The sequence below is a fragment of the Rattus norvegicus genome, chromosome 15, assembly GCF_036323735.1.
Source record: "Rattus norvegicus strain BN/NHsdMcwi chromosome 15, GRCr8, whole genome shotgun sequence".
Lineage (NCBI taxonomy): Eukaryota > Metazoa > Chordata > Mammalia > Rodentia > Muridae > Rattus > Rattus norvegicus.
The window spans coordinates 21,354,116-21,379,032 of record NC_086033.1 but is presented as its reverse complement, the minus strand read 5'-3'; the positions used below and the strand labels follow the sequence as shown (position 1 = coordinate 21,379,032).

Sequence of the window (24,917 nt, the reverse complement as noted above, 5' to 3'; positions counted from 1 at the left end):
AATAAGGCTGCGATGAACATAGTGGAGCACGTGTCTTTTTTATATGTTGGGGCATCTTTTGGGTATATGCCCAAGAGAGGTATAGCTGGATCCTCAGGCAGTTCAATGTCCAATTTTCTGAGGAACCTCCAGACTGAATTCTAGAATGGTTGTACCAGTCTGCAATCCCACCAACAATGGAGGAGTGTTCCTCTTTCTTCGCATCCTCGCCAGCATCTGCTGTCACCTGAGTTTTTGATTTTAGCCATTCTCACTGGTGTGAGGTGAAATCTCAGGGTTGTTTTGATTTGCATTTCCCTTATGACTAAAGATGTTGAACATTTCTTTAGGTGTTTCTCAGCCATTCGGCATTCCTCAGCTGTGAATTCTTTGTTTAGCTCTGAACCCCATTTTTTAATAGGGTTATTTGTCTCCCTGCGGTCTAACTTCTTGAGTTCTTTGTATATTTTGGATATAAGGCCTCTATCTGTTGTAGGATTGGTAAAGATCTTTTCCCAATCTGTTGGTTGCCGTTTGTTCAGTCTTATGTCAAAATATTTACTTTGATACATTGTATCTTGCTACATTCTTTTAAGAATTATTTATTTATGTATATAAGTGCACTGTAGCTGTCTTCAGACACACCAGAAGAGGAAATCCAGATCCCACAGTAGTTGTGAGACACCACATAGTTGCTGGGAATTGAACTCAGGACCTCTGGAAGAGAAGTCAGGGCTCTTAACTGCTGAGCCACCTCTGCAGCCCCTCCTACAGCATTCTTACTACAGTATATCTTTTTAAATTTCTTTTTGTTATGTTTTCGAAACAGAGACAAGCCACATGGAATAATGTTGTCTAGTAGCCTTATGTCTACATTACTGTGGCTTAGGAAGGATAATAAGTAGCATTTCCATTTGCAATGGACAATTGCTCTGTTTCCTTGTTAACACATTAAAAACTACCATCGGAAAACAATTATTTCATTTTATGGAGCTATGAATCATGTAATTAATATGCTTGAAAACTCAGAGCCGAACTGTTGCCGGTGTCTATTTCTGAATATACAGGACTTCATTCAATACGTGTGGTTTTTGACTTCTTTTTCTAACCTTAATTTCTTCCTTTCTCCAAAATTCTTCAATGTTTTGCTTTAAATGTATATTTATAAATCACACTATCATCTGGATAAGGGAGATGAACAAATCACTGGACGGGATGGGTAAACCAAGGGAAGGTGACTTTTCTGAACTGTCCTAGGAAATGCTACGTTTGTTTTCGGATGGTTTGCTACCTGTCATGTAGTGAAGACAAGCTATACAAAATCTCCTTCCGGCTTCATTCCGCTCTGTGGTTAGAATGTGGATTTCTACATGCGCTCATGATAGTTACACGGTACCATTCTTATTTACATATTTCAAAGTTCCCAAAGCAAAAACCCACCTAGTAACTCTTACGTTTGACAAGGCAGTTTAAACACTAGCCCTTGCAAATGTACATCTAGTGATTGCAATTGGTTGAATGTGTCCCTCCCCCTCTCATACACAACCCCCAAAAATCACATCCACCTGGAAACTCAGCATATTACTTTATTTGAAAACAGATCTTGTGATCGCCTAAGGTGATGTCACATTAGCAGTGGCCCTAAACCAGTGACTGGGGTCCTTGTGAGAAACAGAGATTCAGCAAGATGGCAGCTGATGGTGCTTGCTGCTAACCTTTGACCCAACTTCTATCCCCAGGACCCACATGGTGGGAGGAGAAAACCAACTCTCACGAGTTGTCCTACAACCTCCACATGTGCTACGGCCCATCCACACCCCTACCCCACCTCCACACAAAATAAAATATAATTTAAATTTCTAATGAACACAGCAGACCGTGTGAGAGCGGAGGCACAGCCTGGAGGGATGCGGCCATAAACCAAGCAATGCAAACTGCACTCCCAGTGTCGGAGCCACCAGACGCTAGACACTAGACGAGATGCGGAACAGTCTCTGTGAGGAACCCACCCTGAGGGGACCTTCATTTGGGATTTCTAGCCCCTAGAACCATGAGGAAATAAGTGGGTGTTTCGAGCCGTGCGGTTTTCAGGAATTTCTGATAGCAGTCCCCCACGTGGATAAGCTGTTCTCTACGCTGTCCTTCAAATTGTGTCAAGGAGATTTGTGGTTTCCAATCTTACCAGACGGTTTCAGTGTATCTTTTTTTACCCCCTCACTAAAACTCACATCGAGGCTTTATTGTTTAATGCAATGCCTTAGAGTCCTCAAAATGAGGAAAAAGGTGGTGGGACCTTTAAGAAGCCATCAGGTCAAAGATGCTTCACCCCCAGGAAGCAACTGACTTAGTTTCCAGCTCGCTATTAACCCAGAGCCAGTGAGTGAGTGCAGCACCTCCCCTAGGCCTCTCCTAGACACATGGTCCTTCTGGAAGCAAAGTTTCCCTTTCATGACCTGAGGCCAGCACCGGAAGCTGAGCAAACCCTGGTACCACACTGCCAGACCCCTCCCCCCACTTTTTTTAAGAAGCCTAAGTCAAAATAAACTTCTTTGGAAATTGTTTTGGTTTGGACACCATGTTCTACAAACAGAAAATGATGGAGATAACCAAGTAGAGATATGAATGATCCAAGTTTTTAATTCCTAACCTGGGGAGGGTAACAGTGCTCCTAAGCCTCTGGAGGACTGTGAGCGCCTAACGATTAAGAGTGAGTTTCAATTGCAAGTTCTAACCTTGAAAGATGATGACCGGATGTGTTTCAAACGTAGGGCCACTATTTCCCATTCCCTATGTTTACAATGAGGTTGTTGAACCTCTAAACTTTTAGAGAGCTCTGCATTCTCGCCCAGTCCCCCATCATATAACTTCTATAATTTATCGACTCACGTCTACATAGTACTGTTCAGAAGCCAATAGGAGAGATATGGCTTTACAGGTTTGTAAGCCTACACTATTTTGTTCAGGTTGCAACCTTAAGACTTCAAATGTTGACATACAGATAAACTTATTTCCTCAAGCAGTAGCTGTAAACACAGCAACTGTATTTGCAATATAAAACCTGCAATATAAATGACTCGGGGCATCCCCGCTAGACATCCCATCAGAATATAGGATCCATTCAGTGTTTATTGAAACTCAGAATAAAATACACAGGTTCAGTCTCTCTCAGCACAATATGTCAATGTTTTTTCTGGTTTTTGTCAAAGGCTCATGAGTCATATATTATATTCTTTTTAAATCATTTACCTCTGGGGTGAGATAGGAAGGAAAAAGACAAACCCCGCAGCACAGCCGGACAAACACATCTGCAGACTCTCAGCTAAGGTCTAACTCATGTTTAATACGGAAAAGACAAGGCTGAACCAAATCTTCCTTTTCTGTATTAAAAAGGAAAGCCGGGGGTTGGGGATTTAGCTCAGTGGTAGAGCGCTTGCCTAGCAAACTCAAGGCCCTGGGTTCGGTCCCCAGCTCCGGGAAAAAAAAAAAAAAAAAAAAAAAAAGGAAAGCCGATGAGTGGGCGTTTTGTGGATATATATATATATATATAGTGTATATATTGTAATAATTTGTATTTCTGAGATTAAAATATATATGTACTGTCAATAAAACCGGAGTTTTGGGTTTTTTGGGGGGGCTTGAAGTATTTTTGTGAGATTTATAGTTTTCTGGATAGCCCTTTAACAAATCTGTAAGTAAACGCATTTCAGAATTTCACATTTATTTCAGTCATACATACATATACATATATACATACACATACATATACATATATACATACACATACATATACATATATATATGTATATACATATACAGAAGCAGCATATTTACAAGACTACACAAGTATCTGTTGAATGGCTAGACGGAAGGATGAATCCCTCTATTCACTATGTATTCCCAGTTTGGTTTTCTCTGTCGATCTATGTGCAGCACAGCCTGGCTCTGTGCAGGACACCACCATCCTCGCCTCACAGCCACATTGCTCTTCAGAATTAAAAAGGTGTCACTGTGTTGTCTCGTTTCCAATTTGAGCGTTTTCAAAGACAATTTTATCTGTATTTCTGTGTGAACATGCACACAGAAGGCCGAAGAGGGCATTTGATGCCCTGGAATTGAAGTTACAGGCTGTGTGAGCCAGTATTGTAGGTGCTGGGAATCGAACTCCAGTCCTCTGAAAGAGCAGCGAGTGGTCTTAATGGATGAGCCACCTCTCCAGTTCCACCCTTGTGTTTTGATTGGGAGATACCTGGGCTTCGAGGGCTTCACTGTGGAGCAGTGGTTCTCAGCCTTCCTAATGCCCCGACCCTTTAATACAGTTCCTCATGAGGTGGCGACCTCCAACCATAACACATTTTCCTTGCCACTTCATAGCTGTGATTTTGCTACTGTTTGTGCATTGTAATGTAGATGTCTGATGTGTGACCCCCCCAAAGGCGTTGTTACCCACAGGGTGAGAACCACTGCTGTAAGCCTAAGCAGAAAGCTTTGAACTTAGGGGAACAGCTGGAATGTCTGTAACTACTCTGCCTAAATCTAGAACATATTTGGTCAGTGTCCTAAATGCACCTCCACTTAAAAAAAAAAAAAAACTGGAAAAATGTCGGTCCTAAAATTAAACTGCGAAGTTCAAATGTATCCAGCTTATTAAGCAGAGATACAGCAGTTTGCGCAGGCTTCATTCTACACACACGTCCCATGCTAACTGAAAAGGGTAAGGAAGATTGACAAGAAACAGAGACATGCAACTTCTGAGAGGCAGCAAAGGGAAGGGGGTCTTTCTTGCCAGATAGCGCCAGCCACGAGCATCATGGGAAGGGAGGTGGCAGGATGAGCTGACGGCACTGGGCTGTTTTTCCTCAGTAGAAAAAGGCCAGTTGTTCTCTCCCCTACTGAGGCTCCCTCGGGCTTGAAACCACCTGGCTCTTACGGCTCACAAATGCCAGACGTTTGAATCAATCATGCCTGATTTCCTTATGTGCACGAGGCCTGGTTGGGTAATTACTAAAACGCAATAGGATGTGTTGCGTAATGCCACGGCAGTTCGGAAAGAGCCGTACCCATTAGCGTATTAATGATGTGCAGGACTGAAGGTCCACTTGACTCCTGTTCTTGCTGGCGAGGAATGGAAGGCCTGGCAGACCCATTATCCACCTGAGAGGAATCTATCAGAAATAGATTTAATAGAAAGCAAGAAGATTCCAGCAGGAAGCCTCAGATGACGAACCGGCCTTTTAAAGCAGAAAAGAGAGTTGAGAAGAGCAGCTTCAAAACCTTTGCCTCGCTGCAGCTAGGGGATAAAAAGGAAATAAAAGCATGCAGACATGCAAACGGCTATCTTCAAATGTCTTCTGCTCACCGTCAGCCTCTTACCCAGTGCAGGCTGCCTTAGGTCTAAGGGGAAGCAGCTGGCTCAATCCCCACAAATATGCAGTGACATCTCCTCTCACTTCTGCACTCTGGGGTCAGGAGAGAGCATCAAACACCTTTTTCTTGCCACTTGGATGATCATGAGAAACCAGCATCTATTTCAAGAAAAATTAGGCTACCTAGCTGGGTGACCTGCATTAGCACACAAATGATAAAAAAAACATTCATTCAGTAGGAGGCAAAGGGTCATTTGTAAAACAGTAACTGGGGTGTGATGGCCTTGAATCCCAGCATTTGGAAGTCAGAGGCAGACAGATCTCTGAGTTTGAAGCCAGCCTGGTCTACAGGTTGAGTTCCCGGACAGCCAGAGCTACACAGAGAAGCTCCCATCTCAAGAAACAAACAAGACAGACAACTCCAAAGAACAATGATGTTCTTTGATAGAAATGATGTCATCCCTAAGAGTTAAAACTGCTAAAAAAAAAAAAACCACACAAACAAACAACAAAGCAAACAAACAAATGACAAGCAAAACCACAATTGATTATTAGCATGGAAATACTCTGGCTATATCCTGCCAACAGGAAGACATTTTAAAGAAAGAGGAAAGGAAAGGACGTGGGTACTCTTAGTACGGTAGAGGAGGAAGTTTATTATAGATATGTGGGAGAGCTTAGCCAGAGACAGAGACATCTGTCCAGAGTACATGTGACCAGGCTGAGCTGGGCTGTGTGGGGAGAGGGGAGAGAGAAGAACCCAGTGCTGTAGCCAAGAGGTCAAAAGTGCAAGAGGGGCAGGTGACCAAAAAGGCTGGATTATATAGGGAAGAGGCACCTAGGGAAGGGCAGCCTGGTCCCTGGGCTGGAGAGTTCTGGGGTAGAAGGCAGGGTATGCCAGCCATATCCTGTAACAGGTAGGGACTGAGGGATGCTGGGAGAACCTGGAGGTCGGATCTGCTTTGATATTAAATAGACACCTCGGCCATTTGTCCCAGGGTTTGAGACTTAACACTGATATCTACTACTTTTAATTACACTTTAATATAGCCTCGGTGTTTACTTATCAAGATCCCCTCCTAAGCTACAGGTTCCTGGTTCTCTTTGGCATCAGAAGCTATACAGAAGTGTCTGTGCCTGGATACCTATCAGAACAGTGTGCGGTAATGCCTTCATGGAAAGAAAACAGTTCATACCCAATTTCTTACTCTGCATTATTATTAATAGAAACATTGGGAAAGAATTAGGGATGCAGCAACTCAAGATGGCAGTATGGATGACGCTTTGTCATTGAAGCAATAATGTACAAGCGGGCGGATTGCTCACGGCCAAGATATCCAGCCAATCGAGCCTTGCTGGTAGAAAGTCTACTTTGTACTCCTCTACTTAGCAGGAATTGCAACAGTATCACTTCGCATCCGCCCATAGGAAGCAGGGCCTTTTAACCACATCCCTACAAAAGCACGGGTGTACAGCTGAGGTGATCCGGATCTAAATAAGGACTCTGAAGGATCTCTGACAGGTTACATCCTCAGAGCAAGACAACTTGCCCTACTGACCTGATTCCACAAAGAGTAAAAACATTAACAGTGAAGACTGTCTACTCTTGGTCTAAGAGCAAGGTTGGAGATTGTCTTCCGGCAATTCTCAAGATAGGGTGGGTCTATAAAATAAAAACTTTTCAATTAAAAGAAATTGTCTGAGGTGACAAAGTGCCTCAGCTATAAAACAGGATTTCTGTGGGAATAGAGCTGACCTTGACCAAATTCTTCAGTCAGCCACAATCCAGATAATCTCTGCTGGAGGAGCCTGCCACCCAAGTCGAACGGTCTTTTGTAAATCAAACAAATCCAGGTAAGACACATCACAGACCAACACATAGCCCTGTGGCTGCAAGAATTTCATTTCCAAGTCTCCCACTGGCCTTTATAAAGGACCCCAGCTAGCTTACTCCCTTCCAAGACACCCATTTCCCTCAGGAGAGTCTTTCTGTTTGAAATAAACTTCTGTTGATGTCAGACTCTGGTCTCTGTCTTCTGTCTCTTTGCGCTGTCTTGAAAATCTAACAAAAAGAAGCCCCGATGTTTCCCTGAAACCAGGAAGTGAGTTACAGAATCGGAGGTACATTAAAAACAAAAACCGAGCCAAACTCGGGAAGGCTTAAAGGCCATAGAATCACTTCTAGGCATCGCTAGAGATCACCCGGTACAATGATCTCCTAATTATGCACAAGGAATAAGACAAACAAATGAAGGAGATTAAATGACTTGCCTGGGGGTGGCAAAGTTGAGTCTAGAACCTTGTTTTTCTTTCAGTCTAATAATCTATCACACCAGGCTGGCAAGGCCAGTTAGTTTATAACCAAGGCACATCGAATGTGCAGAGACTGTGGGGAAAGACTGAGACATAGGTACTTGGTTTCCATCCAAGGCCTTACTGTAATACGGAAAGAACCGGAAGCATAAGTACATGAGAGTAAGCAACCCTAAGAGCTGGCACAGTGACGCTAGGACTCCTGTTTTCTAAGTGGGAGTAGTATTGCCAGGTGAGCCGCAGAGGCGGAGTGCCTTCTTTATGAATGGGCTGAAGGTTGGGAAAGGGCCAGACCAGGTGACCAAGCAGGTCTTTCGGATGCTTCAGGCAGGCCTAAAGCCAGGGACGTGAGCTAGCAATTTCCAGGGCCCCTCTGGGCATAGAGCTGGGGCTCATGACCCCAAAGTGTAAAGATGAGTGGGCGAAAACCTCATTCCGGCTGGCATTCAGGGGCGTGGAAGCGAGGGGGCGGAGCCAGTGCGAGCTGAGGCAGGGGCTCCACCGTTGCCGAGACTGCCGCGACCTCGTCTGACCCCCTCTTCCAGGCGCGAACCATTAGACTCCGCCGAGCGCCAGCAGGAGCAACACTAGTGGCTTCGGGCCTTCCGGGGAGGCGCGCGCGGTCTGGGGGCGGGGCCTCTTTCGGGCCCCGCCCACGCGGGGGGGTCTGCGTAACAATGGGGCGGGCCCCGGAACCGCGCTGCGGCGGCCGGGGGCCGGCGGGGAGGCGGAGTCGCCTCGGCCGCAGCTGCTGCCCTGCTGGGGATTTGAAAGATTATAAAGTCCGGGCCCAGAGGGCGGCGGCATCGGATGCGCGTGTGGCGGAAGCGCCGGCGGCATGAACTACCCCGGCCGCGGCGCCCCACGGAGCCCCGAGCGTAACGGCCGCGGCGGCGGTGCCTGGGAGCTAGGCTCGGACGCGGCGGGCGTGTTCGGTGGCGGCGGCTGCTGCTTCGAGCACCAGCCGGGTGACGGCGTGCCGCTGTCACTGCTGCGCGCGGAGCCGCTGCACCTGGCACCGGGCGCGGACGACTTGAGCCACCTGGCTCTGGACCCGTGCCTCAGCGACGAGAACTACGACTTCAGCTCGGCCGAGTCGGGTTCGTCGCTGCGCTACTACAGCGAGGGCGAGAGCGCGGGCGGCGGTAGCTCTTCTTCGCCTCCGCCGCCGCTGGTCGCTCCGAACTCGGGGGGCGGCGGGGCAGCGGGAGGGGGACCCGGTGACAGGAAGCGCTCCCGGCCGGGCGGCTGCGCCGCTCGGCACCGCTACGAGGTAGTGACGGAGCTGGGCCCCGAGGAGGTGCGCTGGTTCTACAAGGAAGACAAGAAGACCTGGAAGCCCTTCATCGGCTACGACTCTCTGCGCATTGAGCTCGCCTTCCGGAGCCTCCTGCAGACGACGGGCTCTCGTGCCCGGTCGGCGGACCGCGATGGAGACCGGGTGTGCGGCCCAACCTCTAGCTTCAGGGAGGACGACGAGGACCGCGCCTGCGGCTTCTGCCCGCGCGCGGTGGGGCCTGAGCCGGAGATGGAGGAGCTGGTGACCATCGAGCCCGTGTGCGTGCGCGGCGGCCTCTACGAGGTGGATGTCACTCAAGGAGAGTGCTACCCGGTATACTGGAACCGTAAGTGTCTGGCCAGGGGCGGGCCGGGCTCGGCGCGCGTTGGACCGGGTTTGGGGCTCGGTTGCCCCGCGATGCTCGGATGCCTCGGGTTAGGATGCAGGTTGTGCGGGGTGCCATGGCAGGTGAAGGGTAAAAGAGCAGATGGCAGCTCCCAAGCTGCTAGCGGGGTCAGGAGGGGAGGATTCCGCCGGGGATTGCGCCTCCTGGGTGAGTAGAGTACTGCTGCCATCCCCTGGAGGGTATCCAGGAACCGATCCCCAATCTGGTAGCTTTAGTTTCTTGACCCTACCAGGGGCTTTGTCCACCTGGATATCTGATCCGGTCTCACGTCTCCTGAAGCTCCCGTGATTTAAATAACATGTCCTGGAGTGAGTGGAAATGCTTGAGAGCGTCTTCATGAGACTCAACAGTTCACTTAAGACCCAGGAAGAGAAAAGCCCTGGCGGAAAAGGAGAGCTACAGTGTGTTATTCCCACTGGATGTGTTGGGCAGAAGAAAGAACTGCAGGAAATGGCTCTGGGAAATGGGTCCGTGCCCTCTGTGTGGAATGCTCGTGTATCCCTTGGGTCCTGTTTACTTACATATTTTTACTTTTGCTTCTTAACCTAGAAAAATTGCACGACCTCGGTTTTCTCATCTGTTAAATGGGTCTCTCTTAAAGGTTTAAAGGATGCTTTAGGCAACATGGGTAGGTTTAAAATCAGAATAAGGAGAAAGGTAATACATAAATAATCCGGTGTGGCATGCAGCATATGTTAATGTATGTGACATATAGTAGTAACAGTCTATTGGCCATCAATAAGTTGTACCATACAGTATTAACTGTATGCGCTTCAGTGCCCTAACTCAAATGTCTTTCCTGATCGTTAGGCCCTCTATACATCGTATATTATTCAGATCTGTATTAATTATGTGTATTGGTGGCTTAGCTTCCTTTCAGTTTATTTAGTGGCTCCTGGGCAGAGTCCACCGCCTTTATCTTTGTTCTCATAAAGCCTGGTGCAGTAGGTGTTCAGTGACTTGGTATTGAATCTCATCAGTGATTGATAATGCTAAAACATGCATACATTAAGTGCAAGTAACCAATATGGCAGACTCAACACAAGCCAAGTCAGGGAAAGGCAGCCTAGCAGATTTCTTGCGACTCTTAGTGACAATACAGGCGTTTGTTACTTTTTTTTTTTTTTAAGATGAGACTCATGTGGACTGTTAGGTCCCCTCTTGATTATAAGCTCTCTGATGACAAGCCCCCTTGCATCCGTTCATCATTTGCGTGATCTACGTAGTAGTTGTGTATGTGCCAGCACAGTGCTTCTGTGCACATTGTTAAGGAGCCCATGTCTCTCAGGGGCTTCCCACCTCATTTCTTTTTAAATGATCCATATATCACCATGGGTCTCTCCTGCAGATAGAAGCCCAGAAGTGAGAGGGACTGGAGAGATGGTTCAGCAGGTAAGAGCACGGAGGGCTCATCCAGAGGACCCAGGTTCAAATCCCAGCCCCCATGTGGCAGCTCACAGCTGTCTGTAACTTCATGATCTGACACCCTCACGCAGACATACATGCAGGCAAAACACCAATGCACATAAAGTAAAAAGAATAAATGTAAAAGGGGTGTGTGTGTGTGTGTGTGTGTGTGTGTGTGTGTGTGTGTGAACACAGCATCCTGGAACTGTGTGTGTGTGTGTGTGTGTGTGAACACAGAGAGCATCCTGGAACTGGAGACTAAAATTTGGTCTCTCCCTCAGCTTAACTTGGAGTGATGGGGCTGTCCTTACAAGTTTAACACCTTCCAGAGTAATTTTCACTGCGGCAGCAAATTGATGCTGGCTTTCAGCATATGAGGAAGTCGCCTCAGTGTCATTAATGAACCTGACCAAGGTCACTGAGCTAGAAAATGATGCAGCAAGTAGCAGTTTAGTAAGGGAACACATATTTCACCCATCCAAAGGGAGGTATAGGCCACCAAGGGTGTAAGACAAGGTCTGGAGGAATCGGAGGAAGCGAGGGGGTTAGAGAAAGGGCTTCCTCTCAGTTGGGGCCAGCATATCCAAGGACACAGGCATGAAACTCTAGACTAGTTGAAGGAAGGAAGGCTGCCCCTCTGGGGCTTAGGCATCCGATGTGGGGTTGGATCTGAGCACCCCGACGTGTGGGTGTATGAGGGCTGGTGAGTAGCACCCTGTTGAGAACCCTGCCCAGGGTGGATGTGCAGTGCCCAGTGTGGACTTTATCCTTTGAGTCGCAGCCAGCCAGAGGTTCTGTATTAGGTGTGACCGGTGCCTGTGCACTGTTGGGTTGGAGATGAGAAAACAGAACATCGCATGTTAATGATGGCGACAAAATAAACCTGAAGGTCGTGTGGACCCAGGCCTCACCAGTGTTCTCTCCGAGAGCAGCAATTGTTATGGGGCCGGTTCTAGCTTATAAATTACAGGTTGTTAATTTGCACAGAACAACCGTTTTGTTTTTGTTTTAGTGTTTTCTGACCGGCTCTCCACAATACACAACTCTGTGGGTGTTTGAGGGTGTCTGATAGTCTAGTGGTTCTCAACCTTCCTAATGCCGCTGCTACCGCTTTAGTAGAGTGCTTCATGTGGTGAACCCCAGCCCTAAAATCATTGTCACTGCTTCCTCGTAACTGTAACTTTGCTACTTTTATGAATCATAATGTAAACATCTGACATTTCTGTTAGTCTTAGGCGACCCCTGTGAAAGGGTTTTCGCTCCCCAAATGAGTCACGACCCACAGGTAAGAACCACTGATCTAGCGTGTAAATACAATACAATTTTTCGGGGGTCCTATTAGGTTTCCATGTCCTGCATGACTTGACTTGAATTGGTTTCTGTGTATTTCTTACGTTCTCACACCTTTTGAGGGGACGAGCATTGCCAGTACGGTGGTCTCAGATGCCCAGATGATGGGGCCCGAGGATACTGTGTAGTTGTTGACCTTCCCCATCGTGTTCCCCCTTTTATACCCTTTGGGAATCTCTGAATGGTGGGTAATGAAAGGTTTTGCTTTGTTTTGCTTTTGTTTTTTAAAGAAAAAGAAAAAAATCAATAAGGATCTCCTAAGTACGGTACTAGATGTCTGCCTGTTGGCCATTTGGGTTTTGCGGCCTGATTTAACCCACTGTTTCTTGGCATTGTGGAGAATGAACTAGCTCCGTCCAGTGTAAAGGAAAAGTGTGGATCTACCATTTTTCTGAACTGTATCCATGACAGTATTTCAACCACCGGGGTGTCTGTCAATCAGACGGGGAATAGCATTTGTCTACCACAGATAGGAAGTTCACGCAGATGAAAAAACCAGCTGTAGGGCATTTATCAGCATTTGCTCAGACGATTCTCTGACTGCATGTGGACATTGTAGATAAAAGCTGATCATCGCCGAGCACTGGCTAGGCGACCGCCCTTCTTCCCACTGTCCCTTCCAAGCTGCCTGTTACCAGAGTTAATCATCTGTGACATGGTGGAGTGGTACTGGCACACACAGGACTCGGTAGGTGACTGCAGGCTGTATATGGATCTCAGAAAGCTTTGTACCTAACAAAGATTGATAAGGTGATCACTGCAAAACTGTGTGTTCCAAGTACCTTGCTGTCCCTGTCCTCATCAGAGGTGACAAGATAATCTGTGACAAGAATATTGGCAAGAAGGTGGCCAAAGAATTTAGTCACACACTGATTGTAAGATATCTGGAACTGAGATGTTTCACGAGCTTAAAATAGTGTCTGTGCTGTATCATGGCACCGACGTGTACAGTAGGCACTGGAGAGTGTATAATTTATTCAGTGAACAAATTATTTCATTGGCCGTGGTTTTTCCTTCTGTGAATGTGTAGTTCCCAGAAGCTGTCAGCTCCCAGCCACAGGTTTCTCCTCAACCTCTAGTTCTGCTCACACCATTGTGGTTTTCACTGCTTCAGAACTTAGTCTGTCATCTTCGTGGAGGTGAAACGAAGGGGTGTTATACCCCTGACAAGACAGGCTTTTAAAAACCCTGGGTTTTCCTCAAATACATGTTTATTAATTTAGCATAAATGAAACTGGTTCAAGAGCAATCATCCGTGTGGCACCGGGTGTCATGAGAGAATGTGACAAAGTCTGAAGGGGTTCTAGGCGCTCTTTCTTGATCAGTTTCTGCCTCTAAAACAGGATCGTAAGGGGTTTGGCGACCCTTTACAATATCAGTATCAATTATCAATATTAATGATCATTATATCCATACTAATATATCTAACCCTGAAGAATCTCCCCAGTAATCCAGAGTAGAAAGCCCCCATGGCACACGTCTACAGACCCTGGTTTATCTCGTGACTTACAGACTCTTTCCAGGTCTACTCGGAGACTCTCTGTCAAGTGACCCACTGAAGCAGCAAGGTTCGACTGGCTGCCGCCATACACGGGGGCAGGGCCTGCCCCCCCCCCCACCCCGACCATGGCATTCAAGACTTCTGTTAGTCTTCACTGTTAGAAAACAAATCTGTATGTATCATGTAGTTCACTGGCGCTGCCTTGCTTCTGTGTGGCGTGAATGTTTATGCTTGTTATACAAGAGCTTTATGTAAATGCCCAGGAGGGCGCTCTCCTCCACCAAGCCCCTCCTCTGTCTTCATGTACTGTTTCATTATGAAAGACACTCTGTGCTCGTTCCTCTTCCAGGATTTATTTCCTGGATCTTTTATTTCTCCATCAATGCCCATGTTTTGTGTTTGGTTGAGGCCTTTTAAGTCTGGAACCCTACAGCTGATCCCTTTTTGTAGAGAACGAGAAAAGACTGGATGTGCTGGCCAAGGTATCCTCAGAAAGGGATGGACACTAAGGGGAGGGCCTGAGGGAGGGAAGCAGGGACTTCACAAGAATCCTAAGGTGGAGATCGCTGACCAGAGACAATGAAAGCAGTGTCAAAGCCTGGGTTAATTGGGGATTTGGACTTAAGACCCTCATCTTTCCCTGAGCAGGATAGAATTTACACATGTCACCAGGCAAACTAATGGCACTGACTAACAGTGTAGAGTCAGACAGTCCTGTTTTTGTTGTTGTTTGTTTGTTTGTTTTTTGCTGTGATATATTCCTAAAAATTCTGTTAAAGATAGAAAAATATGGGGCTGGAGAGATGGCTCGGTGGTTATGAGCACTGGCTGATCTTCCAGAGGATCTGGGTTCAATTGCCAGGACTCACATGGCGGCTCACAACTGCCTGTAATTCCAGTTTTAGAGAATCCAACACCCTCACACAGACATACGGACATGTATGTAGGCAAAACACCAATGCACATGAAATGCAAATAAACTAAAAAAGAGATAGAAAAAATATTTTTATTAGATTTACTCATTTTATGTGCATTTTATGTGTATACTAATATGCATGTGAACCATGTCCCTGCATGGCACCCATAGAAGTCAGAAGAGTGTGTCAGATCCCCACAGAACTGGAGTTAACAGATGGTGGTGAACCACTGGATGGGCACTGGGATTCGGACCCAGGTCCTCTGGGAGAGCAGCCAGTGCTCTTAACCTCTGAGCCACCACTCCTGCACCCCACTTCTGTTCTTGTAGTTCTGCATTTTTAAAGGTCAACTGTACCCCCTCAAAACACACACACAGACACACACACACACACACACAGAGACACACACACACAGACACACACACACAGACACACACACATTAAATCGCTAACAAATGCATGGTCTGTCGAGACTAAGGACAAATGTAGATATTTCTAATATGCCAACATTAGGAGACAAGCGAGATGTAAGACAGTAAAAAAAAGCCAGTATTGACTGAGTCCGAGGACTGTGGACAAACAGAACCACTACAACGGTGGCAGCGTCCTCACTCCTTCCCGCTTCTCACATTCGTTAACGTTTATCCTGCAGTCTTAGTAAGCTACATTGAAATGTCTTTACAATTTTCTTCTTATATTTTGAGATTAACTCTGTGAGAGACCACGGGGCCTGGCCAGCCTCTGGGATTTGCATCGCTCTTGGCGCTTCAATTCCACAACCAGAGACACCTGAGAATTCCGGGAAATGCAAACTTCATCTGAATGGTAGATGGCGTGTCTGGGGCGTTCGCCTGTTCGGTTTGTTTTGATTGTTGTTGTTGTTGTTGTTGTTGAGACAGAGCTTCTCTGTGTGGCCTGAGCTACCCTGGAACTAGCTTTGCAGCCCAGGCTGGGCTCTGCCTCTCAAATGCTAGGATTAAAGACCTGTGCCACCACGGCCGGGCTAGACAGCATTTCTGCTTCCTTGTCCTATGCTCTTGAGTGCTTGGATGTAGTTTTTACTACTCTGTGAGTGGACGTCATATCACTAATTCTCTCTCTGGCTATGTCATGGGCCATTGTTTTACACATTGGCACAGACTCACCCTTGACTCATGGTACAGGACAAAGAACTAGGTGAGCTCTTTTGGCTAGGCCCAGGGTCTACCTGGTTCACCCTCCTCCTCCTTCAGTAAAACCTGCACTTTGTGTGTGTGTGTGTGTGTGTGTGTGTGTGTGTGTGTGTGTGTGTGTGCGTGTGTGTGTGTCTGTGTCTGTGTGTCTGTGTGTGTGTCTGTGTCTGTGTGTCTGTGTGTGTGTCTGTGTCTGTGTGTCTGTGTGGATGTGTGGATGTGTGTCTGTATGTATGTGTGTAAGGCAGCTACTCGTGTTACCTTCCAGCGTTGATCAACACCTAGTTTTTAATATAATACATTTATTCAGTGAGAATTTATGCGTGAGTCCAATGTATTTTGGTCATATCATCTACTCTGCCTCCAATGCCTTCCAGATATTTCCTTCCACTTCATGTCCTTCTCACCTTTATGATCTGTTAAATCCAGTTAGTGTAGCCCACAAGCGCATAGGTTAGCTCTCCACTGGTCCTTGGTCAACCTACCAGTGGCCATACCATGGAAAAAATGACACCTTCCCTAGCAGCCATCCATCCCCTCCCTTGCGTTCTGAGACAGTTTCTCCCTTATCCCGAATCTGCCATCTGGATTAGCTGGACAGTGAGCCCCGGGCATCCTCCCTCCCCTGCCCCTCTCCCCCACAATTACAGGCAGATGCCACTGTCTCCTACTTACATGTGGGTTCAGGGGTCTGAACTTGGTCCCTGTGCTTGCACTCAGGCAAGCCATTTCCTGCACCCCCAAACCCATCATTTTAATATCAAGTATATTTAACCTTCCTCCAAGTTTGCTTATGATTTAGAAAACAAAGCCTTTGCTTCGGATTCAAACAATGATCCTCAGAAAGAGTCTACTTCACAGTAAACTGGTGTGGATGCCCCTGGGACTAAAGCTAACGTGTGCTGCTCAAGCATGTATGGGAGCACCCACTGGACACCTGGACAGCTTGCTGTCACCACTGGAACGAGCCTTTGTTGTCCACTTATTCCTAAGTAAGACAAGTGTAATGTTCCGAAATGACTGAACAGGGCTGGAGACGGCTCAGCAGCTAAAAGCATTAACTACTTTTGCAAAGGGCCCAGGTTAGCTTCCTGCCACACACATGGTAGCTCATAACCATCTGTAACTGCATTCCCAGGGTATCTGATGTCCTCTTCTGGTTTCTGTGGGCACCAGGCAAGCACATGGTACGTACACAAACATACAGACAAAACACTCATGTGCAGAAAATAATACGCCTTCATCCATGAACAGATACCTGCCTTTCCTCAACATTCTCGTTTCACAGTGTCTTAGTTAGGGTCTTATTGCTGTGAACAGACACCATGACCAATGCAATTCTTATAAAGGACAACATTTCATTGGGGCTGGCTTACAGGTTCAGAGGTTCCGTCCATTATCATCAAGGCGGGATCATGGCAGCATCCAGGCAGGCATGGGCAGGAGGAGCTGAGTTCTACATCTTCACCCGAAGGAAGCCAGGAACAGACTGAGCATCCCCAGGCAGCTAGGAGGAGGGTCTCCAAGCCCACCCCACAGTGACACACACTTCCTCCAACAAGGCCACACCTTCTAATAGTGCCACTCCCTGGGCCAAGCATATGCAAACCGTCACACACAGCCAACCACCAATACATTTCTTATTTAACATTAGCACAAGTTACTTGTAATTTTCTCCTTGCCTTTCACTGGGAAAGAAATTGAGATATACTGCTATTGTTGCTTGGTGATACTGGGACTTGAACCCAAGGCCATTCGTGCTAGGCAAGTCCCCTGTTACTTTTCGGATATGTTTGCAGGTGTGTGTGTTGCATGCACATATGTGTTCATACATGTGGAAACTAAAGGACACCTAGTCTAGTGTTGTTCCTCAAGCACTGCCCACCTTGGTTTTTGAGACAACATCCCTCACTAGGGCATGGAGCAGAACTGGATGACTAAGTGAGCCCCAGGGATCTGCCTGACTCCACTCAAAGATGCACGAAAAATAAGTAGTGGGCTTCGTTGTCTAGTACACGTTTCCGTGTAGCCCTGCCTGCCCTCGGTGTAGTGAATGCCTGTCAGTGCAGTGCAGCATGGACTTGCTTGGAACCCTGACCACATGATTGCATTCTGTCTGAAAGAAAGAAGATGGCCGCTCACACAGCAGTTGGGCTAGTTTAACGCTTTGGTTTCACATCTCCTGTCATCGCAAGGCAGCCCTACACTTCCAACCTTGTCACCTCCACCTCAGTTCCCACGGCCTTTTCTAGAGAAAAGCTGCCTTGTGTGGCCCTTAAAATTGAGACTGAAGAGCCACTGAAGCCAGCCCTGCCGTGGGCTTGTCTGTGTGACTGCGGGCGACTTGGATTATCTGTCTTTGTTTCTCCCACAGAGTGTGGACAGTGTCATCTGCCTCTTAGCAATGCAGTGGCCGTGTAAAACTTCCCGTCTTCCTGCCCTTCTTTCTGAGTTGGCACACTGCTTGACATTCTTGACTCCCTTGATTTAGAGTCTCTTTGCTGGTGTGACATTTTCTTGGCCTGTTGTTTTGATAATCACCTCTCAAGCAGGCTGAGTCCTTGAGTCCCGGTAATTGTCACCTGACCCTGGAAGAAGCTGTGGTTTCCGAGTGATCTGAAAGGGGTGAGCTGTCTTGGACCTTGGAGAAGTGCCTCAGCCAGTGTCCTGCAGTCTGCTGCCTGGGTGTTGAGGAAGGGTGGGCTCTTTCCAATAAAAGCACTCTAAAACCCTGAGCATCTGCTTCTGAGAGACTGACTCTACCCCAGAGCTCATTCAGGCCTTCACCACCTTCCGGGTGGTGATACCGTAGAGAACGTTAAAAGACAAGTCGGTTTTCAGTTGAGGTAGAGCCAGGAGTGCCCCTGTTTTTCTGCCATGTTAGCAAAATAAATGGCTCACAACTGCCCCTCTTACAGTGGAGACCTCAGCCCGGAAACTTCCCAGAATTCCTTTAGTGGACCTCTAGCTGAGCTGGCCTGTATAGACAGCAGTAACTAATATCGGGTTCTGGCATCTAGTAGACTAACCTTGAAATAACCTTGAATCTACCCTTAATCAAAGGATTTGAGACAGCCACCTCTTCCAGCATTGGCAGTAAACGCTGGGCAGGCCCAGAGAACAGATCTTTGTTGTCAGATTTCTTTAGTTAAATCCTTGATTTACTGTAGTTACAAGACTTTGAACAAGTTATGACCTGTGGCCTAGTTTCTTTTTTGTAAATGGGGGTCGCTCCTGTGTTAAAAAGATTCAGTTGAAAAGTAGGATTCCTGCATGGCTGAGTGGGTGACAATTGCTCCAGCTAAGCCAGACTAGTGTCATTTTTTTTTTACCTGAAAGCCTTGTCTCCTGGAAATTAAAAGTGATGTGATAGGCCTGTTTCTTTGTGGAAAAGAGGTGTGGGAAGCTGTAACTCCACAAACACTCCTTTGGCTTACCTTGATGACACTCACACATTGGTGGACGCACTATGAATACATCTACACACACCCATCTTGAGCTTGTCATCACCCGAAAGCTCAAGGAGTCACACCGAAGTGTGAGTATCAGGGGCTCCTCTATAGCCAGGAGAGATGAAGACTTGAGTCTGCCTTGCCCATGTAGGGTCTGTCTCCAGAATCTTGTGTTAGACTTGTAACTTGCAAAACTTATGGAGCCTAGCGATGGGAAGACTGTTAAAGATACAGATTCAAATCTCAACCCTGGGGCTTTGACTGTAGAGATCCAAGAGAGGACCTAAGAGACTGACTCGAGTGAGACTCCTGAACTGATTGCAGGAGTGTTTTTGTGGGCAGGTGGCTGTGCTTCTCAGATGCCTCACCTTCGGCGTCTCTATGTACACTCAGAGAATCGCCAGTTCAATTAGTCATAGGTTGCATTTCCCAAGGTTCAAGCCCCATAGCTTGGCATCTTCTTGGCTTTCTACCTACCTATTTCTGTTATTTCTTGGGTGAGAGGAGGACGGTCCCAGGCAAGGCATGGATGACAATTTCCCCACAGTTGCATAGACAGTATCCGCCCTTCCATTAACCTTTTACTCCAACCCCTTCCTTCCGAGTATAGAGACCCATAACCATAAGACTGTGGCGCAGCTTGGGCAGAATTACATACCATTGACGGGAAAGTACAGGTGGGAATGGCTCTCTGTGAGGGGAGGTCAACAGGCCCCATCTTGAGAGTCTTCTGTAAACAGTCATAGATGCTCTGGTGAAGATGGTGGTGGCTGTCTGGGGTACACCATTCTGCAACAGTGTCACTCTGGTGTTGATTTGTATGGTTTCTGATATGAAGTTTGCAGTTATTAGCTTAGCGTCGGTCATTAGTTAGTCGTTTTCATTCTCCTGCCCCTCCCCTCCCATTGATGGCTTTCAACAATTTGATTATATTGTACCTTGGTTTTCTTCATATCATTTTTTATTGGATTTTTTTAAATTTACATTTCAAATGTTATTGTCTTTCCCGATTTCCCGGCAATAAGCCCCCTATCCCATCCCCCTCCCCTTCTTCTACTAGGCTGTTCCCCCTCCCCAACCACTCCCCCTTTCCGCCTCCCCACCCTGACATTCCCCTGCACTGGGGGTCCAGTCTTGGCAGGACCAAGGGCTTCTCCTCCCATTGGTGCCTAACAAGGGCATCCTCTGCTACATATGCAGCTGGAGCCATGGGTCTGTCCATGTGTACTCTTTGATTGGTGGTTTAGTCCCTGGGAGCTCTGGTTGGTTGGTATTGTTGTTCTTATGGGGTTGCAAACCCCTTCGGCTCCTTCAATCCTTTCTCTAACTCCTCCAACAGGGACCCCATTCTCAATTCAATGGTTTGCTGCTAGCATTTGCATCTGTATTTGTCATGCTCTGGCTGAGCCTCTCGGGAGACAACATATCAGGCTCCTGTCAGCATGCGTTTCTTGGCTTCATCAATATTGTCTAGTTTGGGTGGCTGTATATATGTAGGCTGGATCCCCAGGTTGGGCAGTCTCTGAATGGCCATTCCTTCAGTCTCTGCTCCAAACTTTGTCTGCATATCTCCTCCTATGAATATTTTTGCTCCCCATTTTAAGAAGGACTGAAGCGTCTGCACTTTGGTCATCCTTCTTGAGCTTCATGTGGTCTGTGGATTGTGTCTTGGATAATTCAAGCTTTTGGGTTAATATCACTTATCAGTGAGTGAATACCATGTGTGTTTTTCTGTGATTGGCTTACCTCACTCAGGATGATATTTTCCAGTTTCATCCATTTGTCTATGAATTTCATGAAGTCATTGTTTTTGATAGCTGAGTAATATTCCATTGTGTAGATGTACCACATTTTCTGTATCCATTCCTCCGTTGAAGGGCATCTGGGTTCTTTCCAGCTTCTGGCTATTATAAATAAGGCTGCTATGAACATAGTGGAGCACGTGTCTTTGTTATATGTTGGGGCATCTTTTGGGTATATGCCCAAGAGAGGTATAGCTGGGTCCTCAGGTAGTGCAATGTCCAGTTTTCTAAGGAACCTCTAGACTGATTTCCAGAATGGTTGTACCAGTCTTCAAACCCACCAACAATGGAGGAGTGTTCCTCTTTCTCCACATCCTCACCAGTATCTGCTGTTGCCGGAGTTTTTGATCTTAGCCATTCTGACTGGTGTATATCACACTCATTTTACATATTACATTTACATGGGATTTGTTGAGATTTTGGTACCTGGGCTTATGGCTTTAATCAAATTAGTAAAACATTTGCTTTTTTTTCCCCCCAAATTATGATTGTAATTGTTCTCTTACAGCCTGACTTGGAATCTAGTCTGATGTACCACCACAATGCTGCATTGATTTTCCTCACAAGCTCTGGTTTTTCCTTTCAGTGGTTTTTCTTGAGTTTCATTCTAGATAGTTCTATGATTACTGTCTGTCTGGTTTATACTGGTCTTCTGTAACCTCTTCCAGTTTGAAACTCAGCTATTTCTGTTTCAGCTACTGGTTTCATTTTCTATGTTTTTCATGTGTGATGTATTCTCTCTTTTACAGGTCATTTAGGTTTTTCCTGGGTTCGCCCAGGTGGGGTTGTTTTCTGCTTAGAACACCCACTAGGTGTTCTTAGGATTCTTTAGGACCCTATGGGACTCTGTGGTGCCTCTCAGTTTTGCTCCCACACACAGATAAGTTACTGCACAATTAGACTGACCTAGGGATTTCCTTCAACCTCTTTGCTTCAGTTAGGGTTTTACTACTGTGAACAGACACCATGACCAAGGCAACTCTTATAAGGACAACATTTAATTGGGGCTGGCTTACAGGTTCAGAGGTTCAGTCCATTATCATCAAGGCAGAAACATGGCAGCATCCAGGCAGGCATGGTACAGGAGGAGCTGAGAATTCTACCTCTTCATCTGAAGACTGCTAGCAGAAGACTGGCTTCCAGGGAGCTAGGATGAGGGTCTTAAAACCCACATCCACAGTGACACAACCACTCAGGCCACACCCACTCCCACAAGGCCAGACCCACTCCAACAGTGCCACTGCCTGGGCGGAGCCTGTGCAAACCACCGCACTCTTCTAGGGTCGGAGCAGTTAGTGTAATAATAATCTGTCCCTATTGTACAGAGGCAGTACCTGTAAGGACGTTTGTCGAGCTCTCCTGGCTTTGGGGTGTGGAAAGACTGCCCAACAGTTAAGGACACTTAGCACATAATCTCAGCTCCTTACATCTCCAAGCCCATTTCCAGTTTGTACCACTTCTCTCCAGCCAGCACTGCACCGCAGCTACCACAGGCTTCTTACTGATGTAGACTCTGAGGTTTAGTCCCGGGACCTTTGCACTCACTCACTATTCCTTTCTACTTCGTGTTTTAATCTAATTTAATTTTGTTCTTTGGTTGTTTGAGACAGGGTTTCTCTGTGCAGCCCGGGCTGTCCTGGTACTGTATTTAAAGTAGTATATTGATCTGCCTCTGCCTCCCGAGTGCTGGAATTAAAGGCATGCATGACTATGCCCAGATTTCTATTTAAATGTTTGTTACACTTAATTATCATTTTGTGTATGTGCACAGTGATGTGTTGTATAGGGGTGTGCATGTGGAGGCCAGAGGACAATCTGGGGAAACCAGCTCTCTGCTCCCACCATGTAAGTCCTAGGATTTGAACTCAGGTGGTCAGACATGGTGCGAGTTCCTTTGCCTATAGACCATCTTATAGGCCCTGCTCTTTACATCGTTTTTAATCGTCTTCCTGTAGTTCTGTGTTTATCAGACACGACACAATACTCTTAAATGCTTCATGTCTTTCTGTGTAGAGGGAAGGGTCTTAGGATGAGCAACACTGACCCTTGTAAGTGGGGGACAGATCGAGTGTCTACCACACACAGTAATTAAGATGTCTCTGTAGCCATATTCAGAAGCTAACTAACTCTTTATTTCAAAACTGTTTGATGCTAAACCATTTGTAACCAGTGTAATAGCTACAGGGTAATTTAATTAGTTGCTGCATTTAATTTCTTATGGTCTGAGTAGTCATAGCACACTCAATTCATAGACTGAAATCCTAACTTCCAAGCTGGCAGTTTTGGGACATGGGGGGTGGGTAGTGAGGAGGAGATGAGGTCGTGAGGTTAGAAAGTCCTCCTGAATGAGATCAGTGCTTCTGTAAAAGAGGCCTGAGAGGGAATCCCGCCCCAGCTGTTGTATGCAGCTGGACGCTGGATACAGTGAGCCATGTCTGCCGGTGTCTTTCCCTTCCACTCCCCAGTCTCCAGAAGGGAAGGAAATGGCTGTGTGCGAGCCACCCAGTTTACAGTATCCCCCTGTAGTAGTATAGATGGCAGGATAGCGTCCCTACCTCCCTACCTTCATTTTTTGATTCTTACAACTCTGTTGTGTAACAAAGGCAGGAAGGACCTGCCTTTTACCAGTATTACCAAGAAATAAATGAGAATCCAAAACTTAAGTCCCTAGCCCCAGTATGACCACATCTTCAAGTCTTGCAGACCCTGCGTTCCCTGGGCTGTCATCTACACTTGTCCTTGTAGGAGATACTCATTTGGAATTTTGAGATGGTAGAAAAATGGGGTTTTAGACAGGCAGCTGAAGACTCCATGAGGATATAGTCTGACTTAACAAAGCAGTATATGCAGAGCGGGGCCTGTAGAGAAGCAAAGCGACGCTATGATACACTGTCACTCTGTTGCGAGCCAATATCTGATTTCAGTCTGGCCAAGTGTCTTTTGTGCCCCTTTCTGTGCACCTCGAGGTTTCACAGCTGTACTTCTCAGCGTTCTGGATCTGGGCTGTAGGAACTCTTTTTCCTTCCTTGTTATTCCGCTTTAAAAAGAAAAAAAAAAGACCAGCTTCTCTTGATTTCTATTCAGTTCACAACTTAAGATGCATTTGCCCCTCAGTTACAGTTTGTCAGCTGCCTTTGTTGCCATCCGCCTCAGTGTGATTCATCCTTTGTACCGTGAGGGGTTTTCTAACCATGCTTTCTAAAAAAGTCAATTACTTTGATTCAACACATTTATCTATGTCTCCAGAAAAAATGAAGGAAATCATCACCTTTCTCTTGACAAATAACTCTAGGGAGAAATCGGTGGTTGGCTTGAGTCTTAAGTCCTCAGGACAGGAGTGGCGTGTTTGAAAACCTGGACCATGAGGAGGAGGATGCTTTGAGAGCTTACTTGGCACAGAGCAATGGGAGTAGAGTAGAAAGGGGTAGAAGATGACTAGACAGGGACTAGATTGGGGTGAGCTTTTTCATGCTGAGTTTTTAAGTTTTATCCTGTGAAAACGAAACCTGGAGAAGCTGAAATTTGCATTTTAGATTGCCACTTTGGCAGCAGTGTGAAAGGTTAGCACAATCTGGAAAGCAGCTCAGAAAGTGAGGCTCACTGGGGACTTCTGCAGCGCTGTGAGGCCACAGCCTGAGGCAGCACTCCTAACCGAACGCTTGGGGCAGGGCCCGGAAGGTGATAGGATGCACAGTGAGGGTTCAAGGTGCGTTCATAAGTCAGAGGATATGTGGGCCAGCCCTGGACTCTCTGATGTTTTTACTTGATTGAATTGTGGGTAAGAAAACGTTCTGACCCAGCCCCAGCCCCAGCCTGTGGTGACAGAGAAAAGGTCTCTACTTCAGTTAGAATGAAGTATCCAAGGGAATTGAGGGTATATAGGTCTGGAATTCAGCAGAAAGGCATGCTGGGATTCAGTTTGCAGAAAGACTCGGGAAACCAGCGGCCTCTGAAGTGGAAATGCTTGCACTACTTT

The 24,917-nt window shown here is 46.6% G+C and overlaps 1 protein-coding gene and 1 long non-coding RNA gene across 10 annotated transcripts in view; one reads left to right on the top strand and one right to left on the bottom strand.

Moving 5' to 3' along the window:
• Positions 1–3,680: 3,680 nt before the first annotated feature.
• On the bottom strand, positions 3,681–8,214 carry LOC108352895 (uncharacterized). The gene is made up of 2 exons (XR_001841294.3): positions 8,085–8,214; positions 3,681–7,404 (listed from the first exon to the last, which is right to left on the bottom strand). It is a non-coding gene; the product is annotated as an uncharacterized LOC108352895 (long non-coding RNA).
• Positions 8,215–8,424: 210 nt separating this feature from the next.
• The window catches only part of Ddhd1 (DDHD domain containing 1), a 66,556-nt gene continuing 50,063 nt past the window's right edge, over positions 8,425–24,917 (top strand). For 8 of the 9 annotated variants that reach the window (XM_006251773.5, XM_063274205.1, XM_006251770.5 and 5 more), the window contains exon 1: positions 8,494–9,280. In XM_006251773.5, the coding sequence (XP_006251835.1) occupies positions 8,494–9,280 (787 nt within the window). Of the gene's footprint in view, positions 9,281–24,917 lie in introns of all 9 variants that reach the window. The other variant, NM_001033066.2, reaches the window with a different exon arrangement.